Genomic DNA, 21,944 nt, shown 5'->3' with positions numbered 1-21,944 from the left:
AAGAAGAGGGGTCTATTACAAACTGAGCTTTCGGTGTGGCTGTACAAAAAAGAGCTAAAAATGAAAAGCGGTGAAGGTGGTGTGATGGGACCAAGGGAAGAAGAGGACCGGCAGTCAGTTTTGCTTGATCCCTTCTTTGTTGGTTGACCGTGAATGAACACATCTGAGTCTGATGGCCCCAAGCTGAGGGTTCAGAGAATAATGACTCGTCCACGGGGCTCCCCGTGTCCAGGCCTGGCAACAAGCGTGAAGTCCTCTGCTGCTGTCATTCCATTGCAACACGTGAGGCAACGGAGGTAGAGAGAGGATACAGAGCTGCTCAAAGTGACCCAGAGAGAAGACGGCAGAGCTGAAACTCAATGCTGGGCAGCTTGGCTCCAGGGCCTGTACCCCGCCTGCTATACGGAGTGGAGCTAAGGGCCCTGCTCAGGATTGGAGGGGAGCACAGGGCCGTGCCCAGAATCCGAGGGGAGCCCCAAGGCCCCTCCCAGGAACCTCTCCTCTGGGGGTTGCAAATCCCTCACCTGGAGGGGAAGGGTGGCACCCCTTGGTCTTGGAGGCTTCCCCAGCTCTAGTGGACTTTGACTGTAATCAAATTAAGAGTATACACAAGATTTATTAGGCTTTCCATTACTGTTGTAGCACTGACTTGCACATGGACAATGTGCTCATCACAAACGGCTTTTTCAGCCACTCACTAAATATCTGGAAGAAGACAGAAATACTCGTTGGCAACAAGTCTGGGTCACTGCAGGGACTGTGAAGGGATCCTGCTGCCTGGCCGCAGGCCCGAGGCCCCTTCCTGCCCTGGGCTGGCCTCTCCCAGCCTCCCTTCTCCTGTGCGGTGCTCTGCGCACCTCTATAAAGTGGGAGGACTGCACACCGACGGCTCAGTGGTCAGGACCAGACGGGGACGAGCCCACAGGCTGCTCCACGAACCACAGCGCGAGCCAAACGTGTGGGTACCCAGGATTCCTCCTAACCGCTGGCACGCTCAGAAGCTGGCTCCAGGGGTCCTGGGCACAGGCCCCAACTCACAGACTGATGCTGTGGGGCCGACCTCCATGGCCTGTAATGGATGTGACCGTGACGCCTGAACTACAGAAATACAACAGTCACAGCCTCCTAGCCCACCGGCCTGGGGCTTCAGGCATCCTGGCTCCCTTACGCTCTCCTGTTTGCTTGTCCTCAGAACCTTCAGACAAGGACCCCTGCGTCTTGGAATAGCCACACACCTCTGAGCACCGAATCCTGAACACGCAGGGTCCCTAAGCTCACCCCCCCGCCTGAGGTCTCCTTAATGAAAGGGGAAGAGAAGCTTCCTTCCTCCAAGTCATTCAATACAGCTGTGGAGGAGGGCGGGCAGAAGACTTTCCTAGCTGTGACAGTATTTGACTTTCTCTTCCACTTTCTTTCCTTCTTGTTTGGGAAATTACATGAGGGACTTAGAAGGTGACGCACCCCATTGGAGTTTCTCTGGAAATAAGGGACTCCCCACCTTGGGGAAATGCATGAAGTTACAGGTAGAGAGCAGCCGATCTCTAATCACAGGCCACAATGTGCCCTAGGAACAGCCCTGGTCGGAATGGACATGGGTTGGGCCTTGTTCAACACATGATACTTCCTTCTGGTCTCAACTGTCCCACTATAAATCGGGAAATAGGGCGAGGTGTGGCTTAGGATCGGGTTAATGACCAGATACCACGTCACTGGTCTTGAATGGCTCGTGGGAGGGTGAAGGGTAGAGCGCTGTGTGTGGTTCGGCACCCTGCCCCTTCCTGGCCGTGTGTTCTAAGGCAAGTCATTGTCCTGCTCTGGGCATTTCCCTTCCAGTTCTGTCCTTGGGGTGTAGGATATGGTCCAGAATGCCTGTCACCTTGCTGTGTTGTTACCCATCAACACTTAGCACGTCTTCCAACGCACACAGCTCTCCCTTCTCTGAGAGGCTGCCTGCTTCACCCTCTCTAGCACTCCATGGGCACGTACAAGGGGCTGAAGAGGTGTGTGTGTGTGTGTGTGTGTGTGTGTGTGTGTTTAGCAGGGCACTGGGTACCAGCCAGTGGCTCTTTAGCCCATAGCACTTCTTGGGAAAGCCAGTTCGAACTCATAGGATGCTATCTGCCCAGCTTCCAGCCCAAGTCCTTCAAGGTCAAGGCCCATATCCTCTGGGCCTCTTGACTGTCTCACCCTGGCCATCTTCCTCCTAGAGAACGCCAAAGTCAACTCACCCTAACCCTGCCTCCACCTGCCAGCTCCCAATTTTGCCTCACTGAGTCTTATTTCCCCAACCAGTGAGAGTCAGCTCCTGGAGCAGAGACACCCTTCATCTGTTTAACCCTAGGACCAGGCAGTCTCATGCTTTCAGCTCAACTCAGCAGAGACCTGGCCAAGGGCTGGCTGCGGTCACGGCCAAGCGGGTCTGCGGCAGGTCCCCGGAGGGGCTGGCCTGCCATCAGAGGCAGCTTTACTGAAATGACCTGGAGAAGGGATGGCTGAGAAGGACATGCGACGTGGGATCATGAGAGGCAGGATGACTCTGGCAGGATGGAGAGTTAAGGAGGTAAAAGGTAGCAAGGGTAAATGCAAAGTGTGTAGCTTGGGTTGCACTCAGCCACAGCCTGTACTCAGCGGCTGGGCAGCAGTTCAGCTGGAGAAGACCTGTGGCTTTTTAGCCGAGCGGGGGGCAAGAGGGGGAAGGTGGACGGAGGAGGGTTTTGCCTCTCTAGAGCAGTGGTTCTTAACCACAGGTGATACCTCCACCCCCCAAACATGTGAGAGTCCTTTAGCAATGCCTGGGGGTCACTAGGAGAATCGAGTGGGCAGGGACCAAGACATGGCACGTCCTGCAAACCCCTGCACCATAAAAAACTACTCTGGCCCAAATGCCAACAGCACCCCGTCCTCAGAAACACCTACAGAAGGGGGTTGTTCTAAGCATCAGAGCTGCCAGAGTCCTGGCCGAGGGCGTAACGAGCCAGTGACCCTGAGAAGGGTCTGAGCGGGGCAGGGAAGCAGCCACATGTTGGGGGCCATCCTGCTCGGGCAGGTGCTGGACCGAAGAACTCTAAGTTCCCTTCTGGCTCCAAGAATCAACTAACTCTAATTCGATTTACAAAGCGTGGCCAGTACCAGACTTCCCGGCAGCGCCTCGATGGTGGGACCCAGGTGCCCTGCAGCGCGCTCTGGGCACAGGGAGAGCAGACAGCACGACAGGCCCTGTTGTTCCAGGGTCAGCCCGAACAGCGCTCGCAGAGAACATCCCCAGCTCAGCGAGGGACGTGGAGATAATGAACTGGGGCACTTGCCGGTCCTGACCACGTGCTCCTTCTGAGGCTGGTGAAGGGCAGACTGGACAGTTGCTCAGTGCCTGATGGCCTCTGGCAAGCCCAGTCCCACCTGTGATGCTGGGTTTCTGGTGGCCCTGCCCAGTGCTGATGGTCCAGCCACACAAGGCTCCTGTCTGGAAGGCCTGGGCTGTGCCCACCACCAGCCCGGTGACCTTCCTGAGCCCCTTCCAGCCCTGCCTGAGACCCTGCTTAGGAAAGAGGGAAGGCTCCGGGTTCAGGAAGGCTAACTTTCTGCCAGAAGTCTAGAACCTGAAGAAGAGACAGCTCTCCACCAAAGGGACAAAGCAGTCAGGCTGGGTAAGCCCAGAGCTTTCAGCCTCTGTTTTGATGGGGGAGAAACAGCGCTCACCCACGAGGATTTAAAACATGACAATTGCATTTTAGAAAACATACTATCCTCCCGGCTGTTCAGGGGCACCCACCCCAGTTCTCCCACCTGAGGCGCATTTCCAAGGAGACCTGGGGGCCTGAAGGGGGGCTGTCCAGCATCCACCCAAGCGGGCCCTGAACCCACCCCTGGTGGCGCATGCCCACTCACCTGTGTGACAGAGTGGGTTTCATGGAGCTCATGGAGTTGAGGGGAGGCTGCATGGGGAGTTTCCCAGGGGGGTCGCTCTGGCGGCTCTTCTGATGTCGGAGCAGCAGCAGGCGGCCGAGCTCCTCGCACCAGGAGGACAGCAGGGCTGCAAGGAAGGACAGGATGGTCAGCAGGCTCCTCGGCCACCTCACTCTGTGCCCGGCCCACCTCACCCACCCGGACTGGGTGCTCCTGACGCTGGCTTCGCCTCCACCTTGGTGTGACACCAGGAGAGTCACTAAGCCTCCTCAGGAGGCCTCAGTGTTCTCACCTGTATAGTGGGGCTAACACACCTAAAGGAAGGAGGACTGAAAAGCTGCTGTTACTGTAGGAATGGATCAGAGGAGGGCTGACCACAACGGCAAAGAGGAGAGAGTCAAGACGACAGAGCAGACAGCAGAGGCGGTGCCAAGAGGAGGCCGGAGAGGGGCAGAGGGGCCAAGCACAGACCTGTGCCCTGGGCCCAGGTCAGGAACTGCTGGCCGCCCCCGGACGTCTCAGTGAAGCCCACCCCCCTCGGACTCTGGACAATGGGCTCAACATGGCTTCCTCCCCATGGGTAGGACCCCAAATCACAAGGTTTAAACAAAATCCGGATCCTTCCTGGAACCTGCTGACGTTCCCAGGAGTGCCTGCAGGGTTCTCCCTGACACTCCTCCCCCAAAAGTGCCCTGCCCGCTGAGCACGCGTGCACCCACCTTCCGGTCAGGACTGCGACAGGTCCCTGCACTGCCGGGCACAGATGCTTGAAAGGACAAAGGATTTCCAGGGCAGAGTGGCCCAGGGGCTGAGCTAGAGTCTGCCAGGGGCACCAAAGGCAGAAGCACAGGAGAACCCTCCACATCCAGGCTTAAGGAGGCCTCGGAAACCAAGAGAAAAGCAACCGGAATGAACTGGGTGCTGGGGGACTTTCTTTCATCCTGAACTGTGCCGGTGTGGCCACCAGAGGCCAAAAGCACCCTCAGGGTCAGTGTTTCTGGCCAGTCCTTCCAAAGCGCATAAAGGAGCTGAGGTTTGGGGAAGTCAGGAGTCAGGAAGGCTGGGTTGTCACCACCTTGCAGTGTGACCCTAAGGAGCTCACAGACCCTCTCTTGGCCTCAGTTTGCCAGCAGGGAAAGAGGAGTAATGACCCCTGCCCTGCCTTTCCTCCAGGGCTGTGGTCAGGGGCAGGAGGGGAAACTGCGGAGGCCGTGGAAGCAAAAACGGCCGATCACAGCCCAGCCAATGCCTCACTCCTGCCACGAGTAATCAGCCAGACTGATCTGATAGTTCTGGAACACGTCGACCTGGTCAGGCAACCAGGAGCCTTTTGAACCAGGACTGCTCAGCCACTTGGCTGAATGCAGAGCCCACTTGCTTGTTTCCAGGGTCTCCCATGTGGACGCCATGCAACATGCTTCTGTGTCCTTTTCTCGAATCCACCCCATGTGATTCAGGATATCAGCTCTCATCCCCATCTACAGATGAGCGGACTGCTTCACTGCTCAGGCAGGTGAAGCCATTCGTTCACAGTAACCACAGTCAGAGAGAGGCAGACACACAGATGGTGCCCCTGCTGCACATCCTGGTGGTGAAGCCCAGGGCTGAACCAGAATGTGGGGGAGGAGATGAAACTCTTCCAAAGGCCAAAACCAAGAGGCCATGGTCTCTAGCCCCTCTGATTCAATGAGAAACGCTTCGGGCCTCATCTGAATCACACCCCTTACCTCGTTCAGCAGGCACTGGGGGAAGACGCACAGACATACAAGGCCCCGGGGTGGTAGCACAGGGCCGCCACTTCAAACCGCTCAGATCCTGGATAGGCTGCCCCATCAGCCCAAGGCCCCGAGAGGCAGGGCTGGGGGCCCTCTGAGACCCTGCCAGGCTCTGCCCGTGCCCATGGCCCAGGCAATCTCTGTCAGGAGTGCAGAGTGAGTGGGGCCCAGCATCTTTAGGAGCAGCGGGACAACCCCGTCCATCGAGTCCTGCTGAGAACTGGCTGGGAGGGAGGTGCCCATGTTCCCAGGGGTCTGCTGGGGACCAAAGGACAAAAGAAGGGCAGTGGTTTTTGTGAGAATGGGGTGGGGTGGTGAAGGGTCCCGCCGGGGTCACCAGGTGTGCAAAACTGCTCGACCAAAGAGGAAAGCGAGGCCGAGATACAGCCTGTGCCCTTCCCAACAGGGCAACTGTTTCTCCCTCCAGGAGGGGGTGCCAGTGGGCGAGCTGCGTCTTAAAAGCTGTGTCCTGCCGCTCTCTGGGGGCCTCACCATACCACCACCTGCACAGGGAGGAGGGTGCCAGAGAGGAGAGGCACCACCCCCCCGGCGTGTGTCTGCCCAGAAACCGTGGCAAAACGCCCCTGAAGCGGGTGCCCAGCACACATCTGCCTCAGCTGGAGGGAGAAGCGGTCTATTCAGCGAGGCTGGAACAAACAGAAATGAATTTCCAGATTGCTCCATTCTTCTCCCAGGCCCCTAGTTACCGCTTCTCGTGCGGGGGGGCACCGGGCATCTGGAAACTCATTTGCACGCCAAGCACGAGGCCCGGCGGATCACAGCGATGGAGGGATCGCTCGGCTGCCAGCACAAAGGATGGCCGCAGATGGTGCCGCCTGCTGCCCGCCCTGCCCACGGCCACCCCTCCCAGCCCGCGCTCCTCCTGGGGGCCAACACGCCATGCGAGGGGATGGGGGCACAGCGGGGGCATTCAGAGCTTTCCTCCTGTGTCACAAGCCACCCGCCTACTTGGTCAAGGACGGCCCTTGTCTTCCTATTGCTAGTGGAGTGGTTTTCTGCAGAGAGAATAAAGGGAGGCTGGTGGTGTAGAGGGGCCTGGCTGGGGAGGGTCTGGGATGCTGTGAGCAGATGTGCTGTGGGTATTAGGCAGCCATGACACAACACAGATGCCAGGACAGCCACATTCCTACGACCAAGAGGGAAAGGACAGGGAGCGAGGGAGGCACCACCTATCACCCCCTTGGCCCTAGTGGCCAGCTGGCACAGAGGCCACGTGGGCAGACGCATGGCGGACAGACGCAGGGCAGGCTCTCATCATGGTGCAAACCAACACAAGCTGTTCTGAGGCAAACATCGGTTAATGATAACACACGGGGATTTGCAGCCAAAAAATCAGAGACCCAGGAGAACTGACAGACAGAGGCAGGTAGAGGATTATGCAAGGACAGAAAGACAGCCTGGCGGGGTAGGTGTCTGGGCGTGCATCTGCTCTGTCTGTACACGGCTGAGCCAAGCATGCCTCTCATGAGGCGGCACCAGTGTCTACACCACCCCAGGAGAGGGGAGGAGAGGGGACCGTGGGACAGTGGTGAGCAGGCTGTGGGGCATGGGGACTAAGCGCCCTGGCTCTGGAGTTCCATGGACTGAGCTTGAATTGTGCCCTGACACTCTTTAGCTGGGAGATTTCACACAGGCTGCTTCACTACTTGGAGCTCAGTCTCCCCATCTGTGAAATGGGCTTAACAGGGGCTTGCCTGCCTCAGAGAGTGGACGTGAGCTGTAAATTGGTGCTGTCAGTCAACCGCATGGGCATCCAAGCAGAAGCCAAAAGGGAGGGAGGGTGGGCGGAGGCCCAAAGGACCCTGTAACTCACAGCAGCCCCAGAAAAGTAACCCCTCCATCCTACACCCACCTCTGCATTCACAAAGCACCCGAAGAGCTGGTGAGGCACGGACTCCACAACCCATCCCAGCTCAGTCTCTACCACCCATGTGACGCCTTGAGCAAGTCACCTAAATTCCTGTGCCTCAGTTTCCTCACCTCTAAACTGGGGGGGTGGTAATTCTACTCCCCACGTCACAGAGCAGCTGTAAGGATGTGCTGCGTTACCACCACAAAGCACAGGAGCAGCGTCAGGCACGGAGTAGGCGCTCTACGTATGTCTGCTACTGATACAATGACGATGCATTTTTGACCTTGGTTGGTAGATAAGTGACCAACAGGATGGGCTTTGGTGTCTCTGCCCACTTCTGACCACACAGCAGCAGCCCTGAGGGGTCAGTGGAAGGGAGAGGGGATTCCAGCCAGGGAGAAGACACGACAGTTTGACCTCTCATGCTCCCACTACCTGCACTTGTCTTTGCAGTTTATCCAGGAAGCTGCAAGGGACACCAGGGTTCCATGGACTTAAACAACTAAGTCATCTGCTAGCAGCATGTGTCTTACAGTCGGTGCCATACCATGGTGTGACTGGTGGTAGGTTTTTCTTTCCTAGTAGTACATAAAATAGTGGTGTGTGTGAGACAAAGGGGGGCACCTCCTATTAACGGGAGCCAGTAGACATATCTAGGGGCCCCTGCACCAGAGGGTGTTATGGTGAGGCGGCACGGACTTCTCTGGAAGAGAAATGGTAATGAGCACGGGGTCTGAGAATCAGGAGGGGCACAAGGACGCAGGTCTGAGGGAGGGCACCAGGGGAGAGCCAAGTTCCCGACATTTGCTCCCCAAGATCTCCCTGGCTTCTGCCCCTACAGCTGGCGGCCACCACAGTGTCCTTTAGGGACAAGTAAAAGGAAACCAGATGTAGAAATGAAGGAGGGTCTGGAGTAGAGCCCTGGGGCATCTTAGTCCTGGCTTGTCCCAGATGTGCCCTCCCTGAAAACAGTGTGCCTCTACCTGCAGCTCCTGGCAGAAGGGATACTCAGGCTGGGCTGATCAGATGAACCAGTATGGGGCTGCTAGCCTTACTTGAGAGAGGCGGCAGACGGAAGAGGCTGCACGGCTGCCTCTGGGAATTGCCTGGGCTCCAGGGAGGGGAGGGTGGAGCTGCATCCTCCAAACCAGCAGAGTAATTGGCAGACAATGAGCCACTTGTGGGTGGAGGGGTGGCAGAGGCTGGAGTCTGGGAGTCGGAGCATCAAAGGGGCAGACAAGCTCGCCCGGGCATATGCAAAAAACTGCCCCTTGCCAGGCAGGACTTGGGCTTAAGAAGGAGCCAGAAACCAGAGGCAGCCATGTGGCCACAAAAAAAAAAAAAAAAAAAAAAGCAGCATTTGTTTCCTATGGAGGTGAGCATACGGATATTCAGACAGTGAGAGGCCTGGATACTCCCGGTAAGGTCTGGGAATCGGGAAGGGATGGGAGCATGGGGGTGCGGGGAGGATGAAAGGCAGTCTGGGGAAGAGGGTACAGAGACCTGGGTGTAAGGGCCAGGCAGGAGAATTACCAAATGTGCTGCAGCCCGGGGAAGCTACATGCAAAATGAAACAAGTGAAACAAAGGCGTATTAAGTATCAAGGGCATCTCAGCAGCTAAAAGGCTGCTGGGAAACAGAGGAGCTCTGAGTGTGGGAGTGTGTGTGGGTGAGAGGGTGTGTGTGTGAAGAGGGAGGGGGGGAGGAAGGGATGAGGGCTTCTGAGACCCAGGGATGGGGCAGGACCCAGGGGGGGGCTCAGGAAGTATGCCTGCCAGGCGGCGGGCCCTCAAACCACGCTTCTGGGGGAGATGGCGGAAAGGAAGTCAGAGTGAGGCAGAAAAAGCCCCTGGGAACATGCAAACGGGGTTCACTGGTCAATGAAATATACTAATGACACATTTTCAAATGCTTTCATACCATCAGCTTACTCTATCCACACAAGACCCTCTGAAGTGGTAGCAGAAGCTTGGTGGTCCCCTTTCCCAGCAGGGAAGCCTGGTACGGGCCTTGCCTGGTGAGTCAAGGCAGAAGAACCAGTCCTCCACGCTGGGCTCCTCCCCCTTTCCCCTCCTTTCCTCCCTGGCACATCTGAGTTCCTGTTCCCATATCCACTCGAATCCCCAGGACCACCTCAAGCCACCTCCAGAAGATGGGCACTGCCCCCCGCCCCACCCATGGGTCACTGCAGCCTGATCATCTTTGAAGTCTGTCCCCTCTGCTTCTTGCCTGCTCGTATCACCTTTTGCAGCTTTGTCCTTTCTCTCCTGAATTATGACAAGCACGTCCTACCATTTATCTCAGTCTCCAATCCCGCCTCCTGCCAACCTGCCCTCTATAAGGCGGCCAGAGGAATTTTTCCACAAATGTATCCTGTTCACCTCTTTCCAATCTGTGTCCCCAGAGGCTGCACAGGGCCTGGGAGACGGTAGATGCTCAAAGGATGCTGAAATGAGTGAGAGATGGGCTACCCCGGGTCAAGCTGGGGGTTCTACAGAGAGAGCATGAACCCCGAGGGCCACGATGGGATTCGAGGGGTTCACTTCTGCAACCCTGGCACCCAGCACACGCTATGCAGCCAACACACAACTAACAGATGGAATTGCAGCTACGTAACCCAATGTGCAGAAGACAGGAGAGATGGACAGACACTGGGCACGCTGCATCTGAGACCCAGTCGATCAGGGTAATACCCTGGGCACCCTGTGGCTTTTAAACCTGCCAGCAGCTCCCCACTCCTCAGGGGTGGGGACCCGGCCCCTCAAGACCATCAGCCCTGAATGGAATCCTATCACCACGTGTCCAGGTTGGGGCTGTCATCAAATAAAATCTACAACCAAGTCAAGTGACACCTGTTTTGTGACATGCACACCCATCAGTGGGCCACTCACTCCAAACTGGGGAATGAAAGGTAACAAGCAGTTTACGGAAACAACATCCATTCATATAACCTGGAAGGCCAGCTGCAGCCCTGGCTCTTCTCTACTCATGGGTTGGCACTGGTGTTCCTATTGATGCGTCAATCACACGGATGACCCCAGAGCACCTCACCCAGGGCTCCCTGGGGATCCTGCTGTTGCTCCTCCTCCCGCCCCCCTGGGCCCAGGCCACACCCTCCTATCCTCTGACCTTCCTCTTTCATCTCCTAAAACACGGGGTCCTGCCTGGGACCACTAACCAAGGAAGCTTGTTGGGGGGGGGGTGGTCAGAAACAGTGAAGACACCTGCCTGTGCCTGGAGACCAGGGTTCTACTCTACAGATCTAGCAGAGAAAAGGAGGAATGGTGAGGGCCCAAAAGGGGAGGGAGAAGGGGGTTGCCGAGATGACACAGGCCTGGGCTCGTCTCTCCATCTCATCTGTAAAGTGGGGAGACAGTAAGAGGAACCTCTCTTCACAGGCCTGGCGTGAAGAGCCCTAAGATGAAGGAAGGGCCTGAGCTTTAAACCACATGTGAGAGATGGCAAGTCTTGTGCCAGAGTCTCAGCTGGAAACTCAGAAGCTGTGAAATGTTGACTACCTTCTGCTTCTAGAAGGCAGAGTGGCCAAGAGCACAGACTCCAGCCAGGCTGCCTGGGTTCAAGCCCCAGCTCAGCCACTTAGCAGCTGTGTGACCTTGGGTAAGTTAGTTAACCTCTCTGTGCTCTGGTTTTCCCTTTGGTAAAATGGGGATAATAAATATTACCTACCTCCTAAGCCATCATGAGGATTAAACAAGCTAATACACGTAAAATGCTAGTATGATGCCGAGCATACAGGAAGAACTATAAGAAAAAACTGTTGTTTCTCTTATTAGGAGGTTTCTCTGTCTCCCCGTCTACATACTGCTCCTCAAATAAAATACAATTTCTTTCACCCACGTCCGAGAGGATCACAAAACACGCTTATACGTCTTGGGCCCAGGCTTATACCACATCCTTCACACCGGGTGCTCTCTGGGCGGGCAGTGTTGCTTCCAAGCACCCAGTGGTGCCCATACCCAATGTTTTTTTCTGCCAGACACTCTGTATTGGGCAGACCCGAGACCCCACGAAACTGAGCCCCAGTAGCTGCTCACTCTGACTCAGCTCTGAGGCCACACAGTGCAGGCGGCCAGCCTGGGCAGACTCTTGCCTCTGGAGTGCCTGGGCGGCGGGAAGACCTTCGGCCCCTCCTCAGTCCCCATGCACCTGTGTGTCCAGCAGGAGGTGGGACAGGAGCCAAGGTCAGGATTCCTGCTGTGATCCATGACCCCTGAGAACAGAGCTGTCCACGGAACTGTTATCTGCCCATCCTCCTCTGTGCCCACCAGCGCTGGGTGCCCCAGAAACAGAGAAAGGGGCCCCTCCCTGCCGGTTCTCTTGGACCATCTCCTCCAAGGAAATGGTACAGGATGCACATGACCACAAAGGGTCAGGGCCAGGGGCAGCGACTCAGAGCCCTTGGGCCAGGGGCAGTGGCTGTTCGGCCTCAGGAAATCAGACATCTGTTCTATGGGGCCACTGACCCAGCGGGCAGCCTGGGGCTACGTATGTATCTGCGAAATGGGGTGACAGCACCCCACTACGGATGGGAGGACCTAATGGGATCATGCGGGGCACACGGACAGGCTTTTCATTTTCCCAGCCATCTGGTGCCCTCTGCCTCACTGCACAGCCTCACAAGCCCCAGCGAGGAGCTGGCCAAGGATGAGGCTGTCCATGTGTTACGAAGCAGAAATGGAGGCCCAAGAGGAGGTGATTCAACCACAGTCACATCGCAGGACAGCAGCCCCACTGCTGGTCTGGGATGGTTTCCCTTTCATCCCCAGTCAGGATGTCACCTATCTGAGAGCAGACGCATCCCCGGGAGATGGCCGCGCGCCTCCTACCCACCTCCTACTCCCATGAATCAGCACCACCCCAGTGCATTGTCCCTGGCCTGCTACCAACTTCCTGTGTGACCTCAGGTAACTTCCTTCCCTCTCTGGACCCTATGTAAAAGAGGGGTGAGCGCTTGTGCTTTCTGAAGTCTGTTGCCCCATGACTCGGCCCCGGCCTCACAGCGAGCTCATGTCTCTCGAGGCTGAAGCCAGCCTCAACCCCTTCTCGATCCTGCAGGTGCCATGGGTGGGATGAGCTGCTCATCCTAGACCCTCCCCCTCCCCACCAGGGTGGGCTATAGACAGAAGGGATTCCAGAGCTCTCACCTTGCCCAAGGACCCCATTTACTAAGGCCTTGAGCCCAGAGCGGCAAGTGGATCTGCTGAGGTCCAAGAGCCGGTGTGTGCAAGACGCAGGTGTGGCAGGGCCCAGTAGGTGGGCAGATGGGCAGGAAGGACTCTGCAGCCTCAGCAGCTTGGGCAGCTGAGGGGTTAGAACTCCCCCCTGGTTACGGGAAATGCCACTCCCTGGGGGGTTGTAGGTTGGACTTTGGCTGAGGGGTTAGAACTCCCCCCTGGTTACGGGAAATGCCACTCCCTGGGGGGTTGTAGGTTGGACTTTGGTGGCCCTGACAGCTGACCCCTGGAACATAAAACCAAAGATGTTTTCCTTGGGGGAAAATCTCGCTCTCCTACAGAACAGCCGTATCATTGCTCCAGCAGCAGCAGAAGCAGCAGCACGCTGTCCTGAGTGTCGGCTCCTTCTGGCTTTTCTAGATCGTTCCCACACTTTTCTGCCTGTCCTGTCACGTCCCATCACCGTGGGTAAGAAAGTCAAAACAAGGAAGGATCGACTGCTGGCCCTTTGGCTGAGTGACCCTGTTCCTCTCCATCTCTGCCTGCCCCCCTCACCCACACACAAGCCCCACAGGCAGGGTGACCACCAGATGAGTGGTGCCTGGTCCCAGGATTCACAGGGAGGCCCACGGCCTGCCCCGCCCAGCCCTACCTGCTTCTCTGTGCTGGGCAGATCCTGCCATCTGCGGTCCTATGGTCTGGGCCGGCAGGAGAGGACCTCTGGCATGCTCCACCAGTGTTCCCACACCTGTCCCCCAGGGCTGGTTGGGTTGGCAGGAGCTGGACGTCTCCAAGCTTGTGAACTCACCCTAGGAAGTGAACTCTGGGGGATCTCAGAGCTGCTGCTGGCAGGGCTGATCCCCAAACCAGTTTGGCCGTCCCTCAACCCTGCGGAGGGACCCAAGAGATGTCAGACGGGTTGAGCCTGTCCGTGGACTTTAGGAAAATCCCAGCCTGGAAAATTCCTTGTCCAGGTCACACCACCCTCTGGGCCTTCCTGGCTAACTCGGATTCAACTGAAAATACACCCGAAACAAGCTCAAGGGGGTGTTTTCATCAGAAAAAGAATGCCCCTTTCTTCTTGGACGTGCCCCTCAGACCTGCCAGCCTGAGGGGTGGGCCTGGATAGGGGCACTGGCCAAAGCATTGCTGTCTGCAGAGATCAGCTGGCAGGGAGCTGCCACTGTGTACTGCACTCCCGTGGGCGGCCGGCTCACACACCCCTTGCCCCCTGGGCTGTCATAAGCCACCTGGTGGTGGCGAAGTCACAACTCCCATCTTAAAGATAAGGGGCGAGCACAGAGAAGCTAGGTAACCTGGCTCAGGACACACCTGAGTTTGTGGCAGGCCAGGACCAAGGCGGCATCTTCCCATCTTACTTGGACATTTGCTGGTGGTGGGGTGAGCGTGGGACTCTAGACCATCTCAGCTGGAAATTACGCAGCATTAACAGCAAAGCATTAATAGCTGGAGAGGGGAGGGGCCCCGGGCCACGCCCACAACAGATCGAGGCCAGGAGGCCTCCGTGCACCTGCACCCCATATGTCAGAAGAACACGGGTTCCAACAGGACTGACCCCTTTGGCTACCCAAGGATGGACGAGAATATCCATGGGGGTTGGGGGGCAGTGCGTGCCTAGAGCCAATAGTCTCCCCACCTCCATCTTGCTCCGAGGCAGCACCTGAGCAGGACAGAGGAGACCCAGAGGCCCAGGCTGGCGAGGATGGTCTCCCCACGCCACTGGCCCTGGCGTGACACTCCCAGTGCATCTGCAAGACAAGACGGGAGCCACACCGTCTGCCTGCCTGCAGAGCTCACGCCCCGCGTTCCAGCAGGTCACCTGGGCAGCCTGTTCTCTCCTCCGTGGCCAGTTTCTCCTGGGGGTTAAACACTACTGCCTGTTGCTCCCTCTCAGGGAGCCCGAGGGGTAAGGAGGGATTACGGGAATCAATTTCTTCCCTGGGTACTTCACTTTTCTGAGGCTTCCCAGCTGGGTACTCACAATTTGGCTGTGTCCTCCCGCTCCCAGTGTAAGAAGGAGTGGTCGGTGTGAGGCCAGGCCCTTCCCAGGGTCAAGCAGACCCCCGAGACCAAACACACAACCACCCACCTTTGTGGAGGGCCAGAGGGCTGTGAGTCTGAGAGCTGAGAGGCCTTGCTGAGCATTCCCTCCGTCCGCTCCGGCCCCCACATTCAATCTCAGGACCTTGACTCTTCCCGTGGGAGCCAGGAGCCAGTGACAAACCCCAGGACCCTCAAATGGCGGTTTCCTTGCACCCAGCCTGGACTCATAAAGCCAGGGTCAGAGCCTTAGGGAGGTGCGGACTGATCCCAGGGCAGCTTTCTTTCTATAAAGGAACCACCTGGAAAACTTACCAGCCCTTAAGAGTGGCTAAGGGGATGTGTGCTGTAGTGACGGGGGCAGGAGAGAGATTTGGGGCAAGCGGCACTTTGCTGGTGATCCTTGATTATTGCAAATTGGGTTCAGGGCACTCACTGTTCTTGGAGAAAGAGCAGGTTCAGGAGAAACCTGCTGACCAGACCCCCAGCTCTCCTGCCTCTAACCATTTGGACCCCAACCCTCCCACTCCTTCCCGGCTTCCCCTGGCTGAGTGACCTGGTAACCTCCAAGGATCTCAGGTTCCCGGCACAAGAAATGCAGTCAGTGATTCCTGCCCCTGACTCTGGGCTTGTGAGGGTGAGGCCTGAGCACTGGGCAGGTGGCTTAGAGGCGGAGGCAAAGCGCCGCTCCACCTACCGTCACTCTGGAAATCAGCTCAGGGGCACATGACCTGGCCCCACGGGCAGCATTTGGGGGCAGATTCAGATGCTGCTTCCGGACCCCGCATTGTGGGAGATGACAACCTTCCGGTGGGTTCCCTATCCAGAACTGTGTTGCAGGGTTTTCTCTCTTATCCGCTTATCTAGCAAGAGCAGCTGAGAGCCGCGCATTTCAGGTGTCTATGTCTTGGCTTCCTAATCGGTCACTCCACTCCTTTTCTGAGAACCCCTGAGTGTGAATGTTTGACGGAGCCCTGGAAACCACCCGTGCCTGGCTGGCACGACCCCTCCAGGTGCCCAGCAGGGGTTGGCAGTGGATGACCCAGCTGCCCAAAGCACCAGACTGGCCTCCATCTGTCCCACTGGGCTCTCCTTCTAAACTGCAGGGGTCCCTGATGTATTTTGGAGACTACCTGCAATGCTTTTAGCAGGCTGGCTACTCGTTTTAGTTATGTATAGGTAGACACCATTCGAAGAAAACCTGACATAGAGACTGAATTTATAGAACACTTAGGGGGGAGGGGGCAGGAATCGAGAGAGGAGTTTTCTCTTTGCAGAAGCTCCTTTATGTGATGAAATGATTCTCTGTGAGGTTTCTTTCAATATCCAGCTGCCTTGTTGCAATGAAAATAAGAATTGTTTATACGAATTCCATTTACATCTACTGCTTCCTGGCTGCACCTGTTACTCAGAGTGTAGCACACCTGGGTGATGTCTGGGTGACTGTGGCCTGGACGGCGAGGCCCCGGGGCAGGACAGAAGTACTTGGGTTTCTAGGCCAGGGGTTCTCGATCTTGCCTGTGCATCAGAAGCAACTGGAAGGCTTGTTCAAACCCAGAGCGCTGGGTCTCACTCCCGGTGGAGTTTCTGATTCAGTGGGTCTGGGGTGGAGCTTAAGAATTTGCACTTCTAACCAGTTCCCAGGTGATGCTGCTGCTGCTGGGCCGGGGAACCCCACTTTGGGAACCACTGCTCTAGACTGAGGGGTGAGCTCAGTTGCCATTTTCTGCATGAACAGAGTGGGAGGGCACCATTCCTCCCTCGCCCCTTCACGCAAGCTCTCCGGCCAGGAGGGCCGTGGGCCTGGCAGATGGCCTCTCACCCCGCTGCTGACTTCCCCGTTCTTTGTGTTCAAGGCTCTGGAGGTTTGACTCTCTTCCCGCCGCTGATCCACGAGAAGGAACTCTGGGCAGGGAGTCAGAAGTGGGCGAGCCTGGGTTTAATCCGCTGTGTGGTCCCGGGCAACACCCTGGTAGGTGTGTGCACCCCAGTTTCTTCACCCGCACGGCAACCTATCTCACCCAGCTGTTCTAAAGGTGTAACGGGGGCAACCTTGACAGTGGCTCCTGCGGACCAAGAACTTGATTCAGGCCAGGTGCCGTTCTGGGCACTTTGCATGCGCTGTCTCATTCAGGCTGGTACTCTAGAAGTAACTACTACTGCCCCTGCATAACCGTCTCCGCTCTACCACTCCCTAGCGCATTAGCGGTGTGGCCCTGAACCCTCTCTGCCTCGGGGCCTGCCTCACAGTGGCCCTAAGGACTGAGCTGGCTCCTGCAGGGCTCAGCACCACTGCGGCTCTCAGGAAGTAGCCCCAGGGCAGCTCCAAGTAGGCAGGCAGGGGCAGACAGCAGCCTGGGCCATCTGCAGTTCAGGCCGGCTCCGGCTCCATGTTTCTCTCCCAGAGCAGCTGGGGGAGGGAGCCGTCATTTGTTTAGGCCTCTGCAGTGTTTAATCACCACTCAGCTCTCCCTCCTCCCGCCCCCAGCGCCTGCTCTCTCCCTGCAGGAAACAGCTCTCTGCCTTCTGCCTCTGAGGGAAGCCATGAAAAAATTAACACAGCGCCCAGAGAGGAGGAGACACTGGGGCAGGGAGGGTGTCAGAGCCAGATGACCATCTGGTGAAGACCAGCTGGTCCCAGCCGAGCAGACACCAGTTGGGCAGGCTGGATCCTGAGGGGGCTGTGAAGGGCCAGCAGGCCACAGGGTCTTGGATGGCCATCAGCCTGGGGGTCCAGAGCAAATCCATCTGCCTCTGAGGCAGCTGGAATGCAAAGCCTGGGCCTTCCTGGGGTCCCAAGCCGTTGGAGAACTTGAGGACAGGGATAGATTCTCTGCCTCTGCCCTGCAGAGGGCCAGGTCATCCAAGGACATGCCCTCGGGAAGGTCAACTCCAGGCCGGGCAGAAACTCAACACACTCTTTTTCTCTGTTCATTTTCCTGACAATCCTGTGATGTCAGGATGACTACCCCCATTTTCCAGGAGGAAACGGGTGCTCAGAGAGGTTAAGGAACCCGCCCAACGACAACCAGCCAAAACAATCAACAGAGTGGGATCTACTGATTTTTAATTAATAAAATGACTTTTTATTTACCTAAGTAATGCACAAATAGTCTCCTTAGAAAGCTAACATTTCAGACAGAGGCCAGAAGAGGGATCAGGACCCACATTTGCTGGCCTCCAAAGCCACAGTTTTGCTAGTACATCTGATGGTTCCGCCTCACTGTTACATTTCCCCACCCTCCCTGCTTTACTTTTCAATGGTAATTTTTGAAGACGTAAGGTGTGTATGTGATTAAAAATATACAAAAGTAGAAAAAAGGTATGTCCCGAAAAATGCAGTCTCCCCTCCCCAGTCTCGTATCTTAGTTCCTCCTGCCAGGGGAATCAGGCTAGTGTATTTGGTTTTCCTTCCAGAGTTATTCCACCATTTACATGTATCAGAGCCTTTGCAACATGTGTCTGGAAGTTTCTTGCCCTGGATATCCACGTGGTTCAGCCCTCACTGGCTTACTCAGTGAGGGCTTCCCTGACCTTTCCAGTTTGTAGATGGCAGTACCATCCCCGCCGCCTGACTCCCTCTATTACCCTCCTCTGTTCAACCCATCTCTATGGCACTTACCACCTTCTACTTTTTATATCACTTCTCATCTGATGCCCCACTGTGTGGTCCTGGGCAAAGAGCAAAAGCTCTTTCCAGTGCAGGGGTTTCCACGTACTGCGATCACTGACACATCCCCGGTGCCCAGAACAGTATCTGACACACAAGTGACACTCAACATTACCAGAAGCCCTGGGCATGGCTGGTATGGGCAGACCCCACCCTGATACAAAGCGTGGCGTGTTATACATGCTGGGCTCAGCCTCCTTTTTAAGAGCACAAGTTTAAGCTCAAACTGATTGTCATTCCTAGAACACAGAACTGTGCCTTTTCTACCTCCTGTTTCTCCAGAGGACCCAGCCTGGCCTGGGGCACACAGCAGGAGCTCAGAGCTCACAATGAGCAGACCGGAAACTTGATCCCTACCTCACACCACAGACAAAAAAAAAAAGCAAAATAATACATTGTCTGGAAGATGATATAGGTGAATACCTCCATGACCTTGGGATTGGGGAATATTCTCAAAGAGGACACAACCACCACTAACCATAAGGGGAAAGTTGAGAATTTTCCAGCATAAAAGGGAAAAACTTCTGGTATACCCCTTGAAGAGAGTGAAAAGGCTAGCTAGCACGGGGAGGGGAGAGTCTGTACGAGACAGAAGGTACATAGAGCATGGTGAGGCCCAAGTTCAGGGGCTCTGGGGAGTCAGGCTCCCCTAGACTGTCTGCAGCCACCCAGGAAGGCTTCTCAGAAGAGGCGGAAGGTGACTCCATCTCACTCCTCCCCCAGCTCCGGCCTCTTCCTCCTCCTCCATGAAAAACAAGAGATTTAAGACAGACGCAAGAGCCCCCCTTCCTTGCCCCACTCAGAGATAACCAGGCAAGAAAAAACAAATGAGAGCTCCCAGGAGCCAGGCAGGGCCTTGAGAAGCTGGGTTTGACAGGGCAACAGCATTTAGCAAAGCTCACATCATCTATCACTGAGGCCCAGTCATTTAGATACCAGGCATTTGATTAAACTAATATGGGCGGCTGGGGCGAGGCATGGCTGGGCGCTTCCTACCCTCGCCTACAAATGGGACTGTCACACACAATCCGATTACCTCGACTGCCACATTTATCTCGGGAGAGGGGCCATCCATCACTCCTCAGCAGTTGACTGTGCGCATCCTCCTGGAGGAGGGGAATGAAGCGTGCCCCCAAGTTTCAGCAGGCAGTGTCTGTTCGGTCATTCATTCCATCGCCCTCTCGGCAAACACCGCCCCAAATGCTTGCCCTGGGGTAGGTCTTAGGCTGGGCACTGGGATGCAGAGCAAACACAGTCCTTGCCCTTGAGGGTCCCACGGAGGGTGTGTGGGGAGGTATGAGATCTGGCAACAAAGGAGAGCTCAGTGTGTCCTACAGCTGAGGGGCCCAGGCTTGCACGCCAGCTCCCACTCCTCCAGCTGGGACCCTGAGTGTGAAGTGTCACTGATCTAGTCCTCAACTTCGCACCCGTGAGAGGGGATGATAACACAGGGCAGCCTGTCCAACAGAACTCCTGCAGTGATGGAGATGTTCTATCTTTGCGCTGCCCAAAACAGGGGCCACGGGCCACGCGCGGCTATCGAGCACTTGAAATGTGGCTGCTGTACTAAGGGGCTGAGCTTTACGTTGTATTTAACGTTACTTCATTAAATCTAAGTGTGGCCGCCCACACGGGGCTCTGGCTCCCGTGTAGGACATCGCAGATACAGTGGTGGCTGTCTTTTCAGGGTTGTGGTGAAGGATCAAACCAGGCAGCCTTAAAATGCCCAGCGCAAAGCTCTGCACATGACGAATGCTCACTGAAGGGTGGGCCCCCTCCTTCTCGGAGGGAGGGCTGGATTCTAAGGCCAAGGATGACAGCAGCTGTTATCTGATAACATGCTCACCTCTACTGTCCAGTCGTCCAGCAGGGCGGGCACAGTCCCGTTTTAAAGAAAAAGAAGCAGAACTCAGAGGTAAGGATGGCACAAAGCATGACGTGGCAGACACAGAACTTGAGTGCAGGTCTTTGCGCCTTGGAACTCCCCTTCTTTCCACCGGACACCTGGCTACCCAGGAGACATGCAGCAGGAGCAAAGGCTCAGGGACGGGGCACGTGAGGGCAGGTCGGCTGGGCAGGCGGGGACCACCACGGTGTGTGGATGCCATGTTGACCAGCTTCTTCTCTGGACTGGTTTCCTCTCAATGTCAGCGCGGAAGAGGTGGGTGCCAGGCACACAGGGGCAACTCAGGGTCGCCCCAGCCCCTGCCCAACTCACCCCAGCCCTTCAGGCCAAGCCCACGGCAGCACTGAGGTCCCTCCCAGAGCAGGACAGGGCTGGGGCAGCCGACAGAACTTTGGGTTCTAAATATACCAACTCTAGATGGGGCCCTGTCCCGAGACTTTGGCAGGGAGCAACCAGACAGGGAGTCTCGGTGATACCTGGACCAGTGAGAGAGCCCGGGGAACCCCGGCTGCCTTCTGCGTTACAGGATGCTAACATGCCTCAACTAGCTTCCGTACCAGGAACCTGAGCTCTGAGTGAGTCGAGTGCTCTCAGTGGGGGCCTGACCATCCCTTACAGCGCTGTAGTGGGGATGAGAGGCACTAATGAACGTGTGAGCAGAACTTGGCACCCCCAAGTGTCACTCACTGGGACCTGTTCAAATCACTGGTATTGTCCGAGCTCTCAGAGCAGGTCAGAGACCAGGTGAGACCCACCCCACCACAACCAGCCTGCATCCTGTAGGTCCGAGAACGCTGGAGAGATGGCGCCTAGAAACAAGCACTCCAGCAGGGGCCTGAGACCTCACCCCCACTGGTGGGCTGTGTGGCCCGGCGCCAGCTGCATCACGCCTCCGTCAAAAACGAGAATAAAATCACCAGCACGCGCTAATCCTTCTGCGACGATCAGATGGAACATGCAGAAGCACTTCTAACCTGGATTTGCACAAATCTGATAGAATCTAAGTGTGCCAGTGGGCAGGCTTTCCCGGTAACTTCAGAGCAGCCTGACCCTGGAGAGAAATCACCTCCCAAGCAAAGACAAGCCCCCTGCAGAAACGGCTGGCGCTCAGGAGTCCAATCTCCAGACATTCAAGAGACGGCCTGCTGGCAGAGGACTTCTCATAAAGCCAGAGGCTGGAAAGGGGCGGGCCCAGGTCAGTGGAGGCCTGCTTTGCGAGCCCCTCCTGGAACTCGCTGCAGGGGTGGCTGGCAGACTCCCAGAAATGGGCTGCCCTGGCTCATGAGGCCAGGCACAGGGGCTCCAGCTGGCCTGGGAGGCTGCGGAGGACGCAGGGGACACACTGCAGCTGTAGGAGGGAGTAGGCCGCCCTGGACAGAAAGCAGGAGCCTCCTGGCAGGAGACCACCACTAGGCTGGGAGATGGGGAGGGAAGGCCGCAGGGTGGGAGCCAGGCCAGAAGAGCCTAGCGGGATGAAGTGACCTGGAAGAGGCAGAGATGAGGTGGCGCTGGGGAGAGGGGAAATCAGGGGAGCTGAGGAGGCCTCCCCGGAATATCCCGT

General features: G+C 56.6%; 1 protein-coding gene and 1 long non-coding RNA gene across 13 annotated transcripts in view; one reads left to right on the top strand and one right to left on the bottom strand.

Moving 5' to 3' along the window:
• ZMIZ1 (zinc finger MIZ-type containing 1) overlaps positions 1–21,944 on the bottom strand; it is a 230,684-nt gene that overhangs the window by 32,052 nt on the left and 176,688 nt on the right. For 11 of the 12 annotated variants that reach the window (XR_016388087.1, XM_089897764.1, XM_089897763.1 and 8 more), the window contains one exon: positions 3,886–4,030. Coding sequence is in view for 11 of the 12 variants with exons in the window: in XM_089897764.1 (XP_089753890.1) it covers positions 3,886–4,030 (145 nt within the window). In the remaining variant the exon portion in view is untranslated. Of the gene's footprint in view, positions 1–3,885; positions 4,031–13,398; positions 14,084–21,944 lie in introns of those variants that run through there. The other variant, XM_089897767.1, reaches the window with a different exon arrangement.
• Positions 5,874–10,396, top strand: LOC149747250 (uncharacterized). Its single transcript, XR_016388088.1, has 2 exons — positions 5,874–8,971; positions 9,478–10,396. It is a non-coding gene; the product is annotated as an uncharacterized LOC149747250 (long non-coding RNA).

Source organism: Delphinapterus leucas, chromosome 16 (genome assembly GCF_059928025.1).
Source record: "Delphinapterus leucas isolate spDelLeu-1000000601 "Yukka" chromosome 16, BTC_Dleu_Yukka2, whole genome shotgun sequence".
Lineage (NCBI taxonomy): Eukaryota > Metazoa > Chordata > Mammalia > Artiodactyla > Monodontidae > Delphinapterus > Delphinapterus leucas.
Note: the sequence above shows the minus strand (reverse complement) of the source record. Positions and strands in the feature narration are given on the sequence as shown.